The 12,442-nt window shown below is 34.1% G+C and overlaps 1 protein-coding gene across 4 annotated transcripts; it reads left to right on the plus strand.

Annotated features, from left to right (window-relative positions):
• The first annotated feature begins 4,476 nt into the window (after positions 1-4,476).
• Positions 4,477-9,886, plus strand: LOC115979151 (pleiotropic drug resistance protein 3-like). 4 transcript variants are annotated; one of them, XM_031101117.1, is made up of 4 exons: positions 4,477-6,164; positions 8,004-9,001; positions 9,087-9,368; positions 9,491-9,886. In XM_031101117.1, exons 2-4 carry the CDS (start codon positions 8,735-8,737, stop codon positions 9,812-9,814), a joined length of 873 nt encoding a protein of 290 aa, XP_030956977.1. In that variant the 5' UTR covers positions 4,477-6,164; positions 8,004-8,734; the 3' UTR covers positions 9,815-9,886. The 4 variants fall into 4 exon arrangements, with proteins under 4 accessions (XP_030956977.1, XP_030956980.1, XP_030956979.1 ...); XM_031101120.1 differs by having other exon boundaries at positions 9,533-9,886; XM_031101119.1 differs by lacking the exon at positions 4,477-6,164 and adding an exon at positions 6,189-7,748.
• Positions 9,887-12,442: the final 2,556 nt, after the last annotated feature.

Genomic DNA, 12,442 nt, shown 5'->3' on the forward strand with positions numbered 1-12,442 from the left:
TGTATCAAACAGGTCTAAGGCATGATCAACATTCCTAAAGCTTCCAGCTTTGCACTCATCTCTCACAGATTTCAAGAACTGATTCTGATTCTGATTTGGATTTTTTCTACTAGTAGTAGTAAGAGTAGAATAACAATAATAATAATAAGAAGAAGAAGAAGAAAAGAGCATGAAATGGAAGGGTTTTAAGTGTAATAGCAATACTGAAAGAAGGATTGGATTTGGATATAAAAAGAAGAGAGTTGGTTAATTTAGAAGCGTGAAGCGACGTACCCATTTTCCTAAAGATTGTTAAGACTAAAGAGAATGAATTGCTGAGTTTTAATGTCTGAGAGAGAGAGAGAGAGAGAGAGAGAGAGAGAGAGAAGGAAACTAGGCAGCTATCTGTGTATGGATTAAAAATTAAAATACACCACCCCCAGAGAGAGAGAGAGAGAGAGAGAGAGAGAGAGAGAGAGAGAAGGAAACTAGGCAGCTATCTGTGTATGGATTAAAAATTAAAATACACCACCCCCAGATTTTAAACTCATTTACTTAAACTTTGCTGTTATAGGACTTATAGGATAGTTTGCATTGTTGGTGTGTGTGTTTGTGGGATAGTAAACTAGCTGGGCGTCGAGTCGAGTATAGTAGAGTATTAAAAGTTCATTCAATTTTGTTTTGAACACTAGCTGAGTTCAAGTTTATCACCAAATAAGATTATATGTTCAAAACTTAAATCATTTTCTTGTCGAGCATGTTTATGAGTTATTTGATTAATTTATTCTTTTCTTATATATATAATAAAATCATTAATAAAATATTTTATTCCTGCACAAATTTATCAATTTCTACTACAAATTGACTGTTAGGATCTGTTTAAATACTGCTTATTGTTGAAAGCTGAAAACTAAAAATTAAAAACACTGTAGCAAAGTAATTTTTAAATGTGTGAATAGTATTGTGGGACCCAGTTTTAAAGTTGATTTTGCCAAATTCTATATTTACGGGTCCCATGAACAGTGCACGAAACCCAGGGAAATAAAACGCAAACGCACAACGCCAGGCCTAAAACACTATCCAAACTCACACTTAATATTATCAATAAACTACAAATAATAGTTTAATATCCAATGAATTTATTTACAAACTTATACAAATATATTTTTAAACATGTTTATATGTAAAAGTATAATATTATATATATAGTTAAATCAAGTCTTTGTGTTCACAAGCTTATTTATGAACATGTTATTGTATTGAGCTTTGCTTGTTTAATAATCGAGCTTAAACTCCGGCTTATGCTTGATTTGTTTGCTAAAACAAACGAATAAAAATATGGCTTTGGGATTTATCATATGGCTCCAAGAGCTCCTCATCTAGCTTCTTTCCATAAGGAGATTCCCTGAATTTCCTAGAGAACATATCAACTGAAACATAAGTGTAAGGTACTTCCATGTGATACTAAAGCTGTGCTTGATCTTTTCTAGAGATAACCTGCATAAAGATATGACAAAGTTGTTCTTTTAAAGAAACAAAAGATTTAAAAAATAAAAGAAAATAAAACAAATATAAGGCTTAGTTTCTTTTGTGAGTCACCAACCTTTTTGGCTGGAATGGGAGTAGTGGTCTTGATTATGGTATAGTTGATCTGATCTTCTTTTCCATATGGATCCTCTTCAATGCATAAATACATTGAAAATGTGGTTGAAATTGAATGCATAACCATCAGGATTTTAGTTAAATTGCCATAGGTTTTTGATTGCCGGCCTTAATGGACTAACAAGTGGTTGGGTACATCTCAATGGTATGGGATTTTTATAAAATTTCAGATAAAAACTAAAAAGAACTATATCCCAAATGTAAGAAGAGCATGTGTTATATGGCACCCACAACAATTTGTTAATACTTGCACTTGAGCGTAGGCACACTTTCATCCATCACATCTAGATGCATTACAATAGATACATTAGTTGTAGGTTGGCCCATTTCCTTTATGATGCATTGTTGAGCAATGGTTTTGTTGAACAGGTGAATCATTGTGCCATTGTGAAACCCTAAAGAAGGGTGATCACTCATTTAGACCTCACATAATTCCATTACTTTGGTATTGAAAGAATTCATTTCCTCTTTCTTGTAGCTCATGGTTAGTACATGACTTTGATACATGACTTTGACCAATATTTAAGTTTAGTATTGCTGGTTCACATTATGGAAAATGGGTTAAAACACATCTATTTCTTCAACTTTTGGTTTAGTTATTGTTGTGTTTTTTCTTTTTTGGAAACCCTTGTTCAGTGTTTTCTAAGGTAACAAGAAAATGCAATTCATTCACCATTTTGAGTTCCCTAATTTATAAATTCAAGTCATTTCAACTAAATGACACCTAACGTATCTTCTTTTTTAACAATTTCACTAAATAATAACGGTATTATACTTGAGAAATTCCATATAACTATATAAATTTAAACAATACCAATATATTATAAACTTGGTTTTCTTGAATTTTCACACTTCTATAGCAATCCCTTTGTGTTCCAAAAACTAATTCCGAATTGTCTTGGGTTTGCAACCTTCATTTTCTCTAAGGCAAACATAGTAAAACGGGAAGTGCCTATTGAGCAAATATTACTTTCCATTAAATGTATGTTCCAATTATTCAAGTTATGTAATAAAGTAAACTAATCTTTTATAAAACCAATTTAATCCTAATCCATAACCCAAAAACTAGATATGATTAACGAAATATTATCATACCCATTGTTATTAATACCGTTTCGGAGCCCGTTTCGGTTTGTCCAGTGGAATGGAATATTTCGGTACCGGCCGATTTCGGCGTACCGTTTCAGGGTGTTTCGGAGTTCTTAAAAAATAATTTATATATATTCTTGTAGAACATAAAATTGTCAATTCTAATAAATAAATAACTAAATATCAAATAATACAAATTATTTAGTCTTAAGTCTTAAGTCTTAAACAAAAAAAACTCTTAAGTCTTAAACATCAATAACTTGAAATATAATATCAATTTAACATCACACAATAAGAAGATTACAAGACAATAACTAAATATCAAATAATACAAGATTTACTCCTCTTTATCATCATCCATGAGAGAATGATCAAATTCATCATCAAAAGAACTCCCAAATATAACTTTTTTATATAAAAAAAAAAAAAAAAAAAAAAAAAAAAGTTAATAATAGGCCAAATCCGGTACCGGCCGAAATTTGCATCTCGGCCGGAATTGGCCGGAATTGACCGGAATGACCAGAATGGACCGAAACGGCCCGAAATTTGACCCGAGGTGGAACGTGGGGTATTCCGGTACCAGTTTGCATACCGGTATGAAAAATTTCGGCCGTTCCGGCCGGAACGGAACGGAATCAATTACAATGATCATACCAACTCAATTACAAAGGCTTTACACAATAAAATATCTAAAAGCTCAGTAAGTGATTATGTGTGTTCGGATTAGATTTTACTAATTTGTTGAAAGTAGATAAAACCATTGTCAAACTTTAAGTGAGGTTATATAAATTTACTGGACTTGTTAGTTCAAGTACCTCCCTAAAATGAGTTGGAGAATATTATGCAATAACTCAAATGAGCAAATATATACTTTTAGTCATTTTAACTATTTAATAGTTGTGTATATATATATTTTAAGTGATTTTATAAATCATATAATCTACATGTGAATAATCTAATGAACTTTCATATAAATATAGTGGATTGGATAAAATTTATGTTTGAGAATAATGCCGACTTTTTTTCATATCAATATTAGTATAATTCACTATTACCTGGTATGGTGAATGAATATTCTTTTCGCTTTAGTAAATAATTAGTACTCAGTTTGGAGTCTTGGAAGAAAACTTTGGTCCATGGTCTTATAATTGGATGATTCACTTTTTGGTCAACTTATATTATCTCCAAAAAAAATAAAAATAAAATTGGCTTTACTTATTACATTAAAGTTAAAATGCAAAACTAACCTTCTAACTTTCTTAAGATTTCATTTTAGTCCACTAATTTTTCTTTCGTTCATTTCAATCTTTTAAGTTTCAGATTTATTCAGTTAAGGCATTTCCAATAACTTTTGTCAAATTTAAAAAAAAAAAAAAAAAAAAAAGATCTGAAAAATATTTTTCAATCATTAATTGAATTTTTTTAATTTAAAAAATTTTAAGAAAAATTTAAAAAATTGGAAAATTAACTACAACGTGTAACAAAAGTTGATGAAAAAACTTTAATTGAATAAATTTAAAAGTTAGAGAACTGAAATGAACAAAAACAAAATTAAAAAATAGAAATAAAATTTAAAAAAAATAGAAAATCAATTTTACATTTTAGCTTTACATTTATTTTTACAAATATAATTTTGCCTCAAAGAGGAAGTTTTTTCACGCCTTCGTAATGTATGCACTCATCGTCTGTAATATTTAACTTATAATTGAGTATTTTTTTTAAAAACATTTCGAAGCATTTATCAAAAAACAAAACCCCACCTTATTTGTTTTTCTCTCACTAGTCACTCCTGCTTCGATCTGCCACGGCTTCTCCATTGAAGCTCTGGAGCTCCACCGAAATCCGACCGAATCGGAATAGCTGTCAGAACTGCTGCTTCTTCTTCCTCTTCTTGGAAATGGGTAGGGGTGGTTTTTCTGCTAAATCAACAAGCTCTCTTCTTTTTATATGCAATCGTTTGAGAATTAGAGTAAGCCTTCCATTTCGTTCTTATTATCATTATTCTACTCTTACCAGTAGTAAAAATGCGGAAAGTCCAAAAGGGTTGTTGAAATATGTGAGAAATGAGTGCAAATCTGGAAGCTTTAGGAATGTTGATCATGCCTTATAACTGTTTGATAAAATGCTTCACTTAAGCCCTTTGCCTTCCATTGCGGATTTCACTCGGTTGTTGGGTGCCATTGCAAGAATGAAGCATTACTCTCAAGTCATTACTCTAATTAAACAAATCGAATCATTTGGTATCCCTCCTGATCTTTGTACTCTTAATATTTTGATTAACTGCTTCTGCTATTTAAACCGTCTAGATTTTGGGTTCTCTGTCTTAGCAACAATTTTCAAACTTGGTTATCAACCAAACCGTACAACTCTAAACACTCTTGTCAAAGGGTTCTGTCGTCAAGGTAACATTGCTGGAGCTGTGAGGTTGGTAGAAGAATGGGCATGAACTGGATGCAAATTCTCGTGGAAAGATACTACATGCTCTGTGTGATATTGGTAAGGCTGATATGGCTATTAGATTGCTTAGGAAGATGGAAGAGGGGAAGTTTAAAGCTAATTTGGTGCTCCATAACAAAATCATTCACAATTTATGTAAGGACAAATTGGTAACTGAAGCTTTGAACCTTTTATCTGAAATGAGGAGTAAAGGCATTCAACCAAACATCATCACTTACACGTGCTTATTTCAAGGCCTATGCAATTTTGGCCGGTGGAGGGAGGCTACTACTTTGTTGAGTGAGATGGTGCAAAGGAAGGTCATGCCAGATGTGCATACCTTCAACATATTGGTGGACCCGCTTTGCAAAAAAGGGAAGTAGATAGAGGCAAAAGAAGTTTTTGATGTGATGATTCAAAGAGGCATTAGGCCTGAAACTGTCACTTACAATTCTTTGATTGATGGATACTGTTTGCAAAACCAAATGAATGATGCAGTCAAAGCATTTAATGTGATGGTTGAGAGGGGTTGTTCACCTAATGTGTATAGCTATAGCATATTGATCCATGGATATTGCAAGAATAAAAGAATTGATGAAGCAATGAGTCTGTTTCACGAAATGTCCAACAAAGGAGTAACTCCCAATGTTGTGACTTACACCATAATGCTCGAAGGCTTTGCAAAGAGGGATTAATAGATGAAGCAAGTGAGCTGCTTGAGAAAATGGATGAGAATAGTTGTTCACCTAACGAGCATACATATAACACAATCATACAAGGGATATTGCAACACAATGAGACATCAAAGGCAATGAAATATCTCAAAATAATGGTTGACAAGGGTTTTTCGGCAAATGCAATGGTTGCAACCATGTTGGGTGACTTGCTGTCATCTAATCAAGTAGATAAGAACATTCAAGAATTGCTTCACAAGATTGTGTGAAGGGGTTTTAGTTTATCAAGATCGAGGACAAGTTTCTCCCAGCACATGTCAATCTGTAAGTGACATGTATTTGTTTTGAGTAAATTTTATATCTTTTATAAGATGATATTTCTCATCTGCAAGATTGATATTTTTCATCATTTATATGCTCAAGATTGATTGTTCCTTTAATTGATCTATCTTTTGTTGAGATTTCATTGTGCACTCATGTTGTTGCTTTCGATCTATTTTCATGGATAGTTATTTCAAATTTTATCTTATGTAAAGTTAATGCGAAAAATGGTTGTTCTAAAGTTTGGCCTTCTTTGTGGTCATACATCCATTAGCTAGTGCAAAATAAATGTTCCCTCCAATAAAATTAAGTGTTGGAGTTGCATGTTGAATGTTACAATAAAAATATCTATTATGCTTAAATTTAAGGTGTAGTGAATACCTTACTTCTATTTCTATGCTGAATTTGTCTTAGTTTTGCATGCTTTCTTGAACTGTATTGACACTAGACTTGGGATTTGACTAGTGGTAGATCATATTTACTAATTTTAGTTTGTAATTTTGTGGAACATATGAGACATTTGTAATTATTTAAGGAATACTTGTTGCTTAGTTATTTTTGCAATCCATTTGTTCATGGATTTTTTGCCCAAAATTCTTCATTTATGAATTCTATTTGTGCATTTGGATATTTTGTTCCAGACTTGGGGTTTTTACATTGTGAAGTTCTTTAGGAAGCTAGAGGAATTTATCAAAAATATGTTTTTTTATGTACTTATGAAAGAAAATAATTTTCCTTATGTAGATGATTTGTTTGGTGCTTAATTTGCTTGTGATTCTTTCTTTTTGGTTTCTTGGTTATGTAGAATTGGTGGTATAGATTTAAGGGTTTTGGTTTTTTTGAAGTTTATAAGGGCATCTTAATTAAGATATAGAAAATTGTTCTGATTTTTTTTTTTATTCATGATTGAAGGCAATGTCAGATTACCCATCGTCTAAGTCACATTTTTGTAGTTTTAATGCCTAGCGATTTTAGAGGAACCTATTTCGATGTCCTTTGGCAATGTGTTCAAAGAATTTTTAATTTTATTTTCCAAAAAAAGGGGAAAAAGAAGCATCATTGAGGACCTGTGATCCCTCAACCCATCCGAAGATATCTCTTCCAGATCAGATTTTCTGCCAAGCTTCAAGTCCTCCACAAGTCCTTTTTTCTTCTGCCTTACCAAGGTATTGGAACCAACCAGCTGCTACCCTCTTTGCTTTTGGGCTCCAGCTCAAATGAATTTCATGAAAATTCCTTTGAATCCCAGTCCTTAGCAAGTAAAACTCTTTCATTACTTATAAAAAAAAATAATAATAATAATAATAATATTAAAATCACAGTATGAAAGAAAAGTGAATGCTTCAAGTAGAATTAAAATGAAAGAATCAATGGTATTTTTTTTCATTTGGTTAAATCTTATTTATTGGAGCTTTTTTACTATTAAATCTTGATTAGTTTCCCCATTAAGGCAGTTCAAATGTGCAAAACTATTTTTTGGTTAAAAAAAAAGTCTTCTTTAAGAGTATGTAAAGCTGCTGGAGTGTGTACATGTATCGGAAGGATATCGTGATGGAGTTGCTTCTGTTGGTGACATCAAATAAAAAGGTATAATATATAGGGATTGATTCTTTCTTACCAGAAACTCCTATATTAAATGTTGTACCAAGTCGAACCTCTCTGGTCTCATTTTTTCTATAAAATTCTAGTGTCTGAAGTGATGTAGTAATAACATTATACTCTCTTCTTTTTTCATCCTACTTGGTGTCTGAGGTGGCATGCACTATTTCTTTGTTGGTTGATGCTTTTTTTCAGTGGTCACTTCCTTGTGCTATTGATTTTTATGTTGTTCTATATGAACAGGTAAGGTGCTAAAGTGTTACTGTGACTGCTGCATCAAAATATCACACTGTGAGGCTTTAGAAGGCAATTGGAAAAGGGGGAAAAAGAAAAAAAAAAACTACAGTTGGTAGTTAGATTAATTTCCTGACTAATTTATAGTCGACCTTTGTGGAGACATTTTACTCAATGTGATTTCACTACCCAACACATGTATCTTTTGACCAACTATTAGAAAAGTTTATAAATTTTCTCATTTTGTTGCAGTTGTTATCCTTTTTATCTTATTCTTAGTCTTTGGTTATTTATTAATGTTGTGTTAAGTAAGAGTGTAAGACAAGCACATTATAGCATCATATATGGTCAATCTCTTGAAGTCAACAGCAACAATCCATCTGGTACGGTAATACTGTTCTTTTCAGGTTTCTTGCTGAGACGAAGCCAAAGTTGTTGGTTTTCTGACTATTCTCTATTGATGTTCTCTGTCATTAGCTTACAGTGATGAGGGTGTAATTTCATTCAATTTGATGGAGGGAGAGGGTGTGGGATTTGAAATTTGAGAACATTGGGAAATATAATATTTGGGGGTATATAGGAATGAGTGAATCTTGTTAGGAAGAGGCTCGGCTACCTCAAATTAGTCAGATAATTTTTCATACAATTTTTGCTTGCTTTGATCAGTATGGGTGGAATTCGCAGTTTTTTCATTGAAATTTGGCAGGGGAGATGATTGTAGGTCCTACAAAGCCCTGTTTATGGATGAAATAACAAATGGTTTAGACAGTTCCACTGCATTTCAAATTGTTACTTGTCTTCAGCAGATGGCGCATATCACAGATGCTACTGTACTGGTTTCACTTCTTCAGCCAGCACCAGAAACCTTTGATCTTTTTGATGACCTTATTTTAATGTCAGAAGGGAAGATTGTGTATCATGGTCCACCTGATCATCTTCTAGAATATTTTGAGGATTGGGGTTTTAGGTGTCCTGAGAGGAAATGGGTTGCTGATTTTGTCCAAAAGGTAAGTGCATAAAGCCTTATGTTTTTTTTTTTTTTTTTAAGCTTTTGTTTCTTTAAAAGAACAACTTTGTCCTATCTTTATGCAGGTTATCTCTAGAAAAGATCAAGCACAGTACTGGTATCACATGGAAGTACCTTACAGTTATGTTTCAGTAGATGTGTTCTCTAGGAAGTTCAAGGAATCTCCTTATGGAAAGAAGCTAGATGAGGAGCTCTCGGAGCCATATGATAAATCCCAAAGCCATAAGGACGCTCTTTCCTTTAGTGCGTATTCTCTTTCTAAATGGGAACTTTTTGGAGCATGTGCATCAAGGGAGCTTCTTCTCATGGAAAGGAATTCCTTCATATATATCTTCAAAACAACTCAGGTTAGGAAATTTACTTTTGTATTAAAACCTATTCTCACTCTTCCCATTGCAGTCATGTTCTTTATTTCCTTTGTCAAAGGCCCTGCAAATCTGAAACTTGCTTCGGTCTCTTCTATCTGCAGCTTTTTGTCATTGCATGTATCACAATGACTGTATTTTTACAGACTCAGATGGATATTGACGTTCTTCATGCAAATTACTATATGGGTGCCCTGTTTTATTCTCTTAACATCCTTCTTGTCGACGGACTTCCAGAGTTGGCCATGACTCTTCAAAGGCTTGAAGTATTCTACAAACAAAAAGAATTCTGTTTTTATCCAGCTTGGGCATATGCAATCCCAGCAAGTGTTTTAAAGGTTCCACTTTCATTTGTGGAATCTCTAGTTTGGACATCTCTTACTTATTATGTAATTGGATATAGTCCTGAGGCCAAAAGGTGCACTTGACTTGAAAATTTGTAAATTTACTTGTGCATTTCCCCCTATTTTTGGTTCATCAATTAGTTTTCTTGTTTTAAATATTTTTTATCTTTTTTTTATAGAAATCAATGTTTACTTTATCTTTCTTGTCTAGTAAAAATAAACGAAGTTAGCCATAAATTTATATAGCTGTCAAAAATTTGGAATGTAAGTGCAGAAGCAGTCTCAGTTTCTTTTTTGTTATGACTCTAATAATTTTCTGAGTTTTCAGGTTCTTCCACCAGTTCATTCTTCTTTTCGCAGTGCACTTATCTTCATTATCCATGTTTCGTTTCCTAGCTTCAGTCTTCCGGACTCATACTTCTGCCATGACTGCTGGCAGTTTGGCAATATTTTTACAGTTTGTATTTGGTGGCTTCATTATTACTCAACGTAAGGTTATCATACCTCTTCTCCAATCTCATTCTAATATAACCAGTTGAGAGGATCAGCTGCGCTTTTTTGTTTCAACTTCTATGCCTGTTTGGTTGAAGTGGGGTTTCTGGGTTTCTCCCCTGACATATGGGGAAATAGGCCTTTCTTTGAATGAATTTCTTGTCCCACGATGGCAAAAGCTGAGTCTCTCATTGCATAACAAAAAATCCTGTCTATTTTATGCCGATACAACTGCTCATGAGCAAGGGGCATACCTGGTGATTTTATGGCTCTTCCAAAGAGATCAACAATGAAATCCAATCAGATAAATTCTCAAATGTCCTCACTAATTATTAGTGTCTTTATTTACATATGTTATTTTAATTTGAATCTCAAACTTTTGTCCCAACTATATAAATCTTATTTCCTGTTACAACATATAAAGTTGATGTGCCAAACCTTTCTTGGAGTGTGGAAGTTCAAATCCTTCTTCCTTGAGTTTTTCGATCCCCCTTTCTCACTCCCCCTTCTTCTTTTATACTGTCTTTTCTTTTCATCTCCTCCTTCCACGTGCATGCCAGACGGTCAGTGTAGATATTTGTCCCATCAACACTCCCCATAAGTCTTTATGTAGTAGCTGTAAGGCTAAAATCCACTATTCAGGCATCCTTCCACATTAATGTGGCCAGAGAGTTAGCTGCAGTGCATTTAATGCAGAGGCATCAGCTTTCTCTGAAGATATTTTAGGACTTCTCCCTATCTAATGTCTTTGCATTGCTTATCTGCTCCAATTAAATTTCCGGGATCGTCACCCCTGTCAGTAGGCCATCTCATAAGACCTCGGCTTTGTCTAGCCGAGGACATATTCACCCTCAGCCCACTCTATTGAGCCATTATGACCAAAACTAATCTTTTTATTCATCAACACAGTCTCTTCTGACAAAGACTTCTCCTCCTCAGACAGATCTCTGTTCTCAACTTGGGCCACGGGCCCAATATACAGGTAGATAATGAACTCCTGGGCCAAAGAGCCCTACATCACCTCTTTGAAAATTCTGTTTTGAAAACATGATTTTAAGGGATCACCTCTTGGTATTTTTCATGGAGACATTTAACTTTAAATCTATCTCTCCCATTGTAAATACAGAATTATATATAAATTTTTATTTATTTAAAATCAGTGTCTAAATCACTTTCAAGTTTCAACAAGTCCACAAACCAACAATAAGTTAATCCAAATTTAGAGAGAAAAAAATACTTAGAAAGGATCAAATCTTAAAGAGGAAGTAGAAAGACCAGTTAAAACTTAAAATTAATGTTTAAACCAATTTAAAGTATTAAAAGATTACAATTTCATACATATAGGTTTAGTTCAAGTTACAGTAACACCTCTAACTTGTGAGGGAGTTCATTCTTCATTCATATCTAGCAAGGTTCTTGACAGTTGACACATTCAATTGCGTTCTTCTCTCCTTTTCTTTTTTGTTTAGATTTTTTTTTTTCTTTGAGAAATGAAATAATTATTAAAATTTTAGGAAAATAACTGTGGGGCCCGAAATCTGAGGTCCCAGCCCACTTTGTATTAGAAGCCCAAGCCCAGGCCGAGGAGCCTTACTGCTAAGGACGCGCGATGAAAGTTCCTCGAAGGTCCAAGGATGTGGCCGAGGACAACTTTACGCCCAACATCTTACAGAAAGGCCTGAAGAAAAGGACAAATTCAATACAAGATAAGCACAAGGGAGAAGGCTACCAACGCCTTAATGTGGAGCCCATCGCCTGACAAACCCATACTGATATTATGCTGTCCAGCTTTTCCCAACCACTCTGACGTGAGGATTGATAAGACAAGTAACCACCCTGAACAATGAGAAACGGACACGTGGGTGAAGAGTGGAAAGGAAATACTAGTATAAAAGAGAAGCTCGTCGCATTGACAAGGGGGTTTTCCAGGAACCAGAGAGAGAAGGGGAAGATGGAACTCATAAAAAGGAGGATGGTGAGGACAAGACGCTCCTCGGACCAATTCCGAGGAGATAGATCTTCACACCCCATCCGTGTAAGGCTTAGCCACTCAGGCCAAACCCATCTTTGGATGGGCTTCCATGAAAATCCTGACAAAACCGTTGCCCAACGACCAAGGTCTAGCCTTTTCCAAACCCACTCTCTACAAATCATATTGTTTGGACCCTTTACACACAAGCCCAATGTCATCCTTGGGTCGTAAAAATCGTGTCCCTACAA

Source organism: Quercus lobata, chromosome 3, assembly GCF_001633185.2.
Source record: "Quercus lobata isolate SW786 chromosome 3, ValleyOak3.0 Primary Assembly, whole genome shotgun sequence".
NCBI classification, from domain to species: Eukaryota; Viridiplantae; Streptophyta; class Magnoliopsida; order Fagales; family Fagaceae; genus Quercus; species Quercus lobata.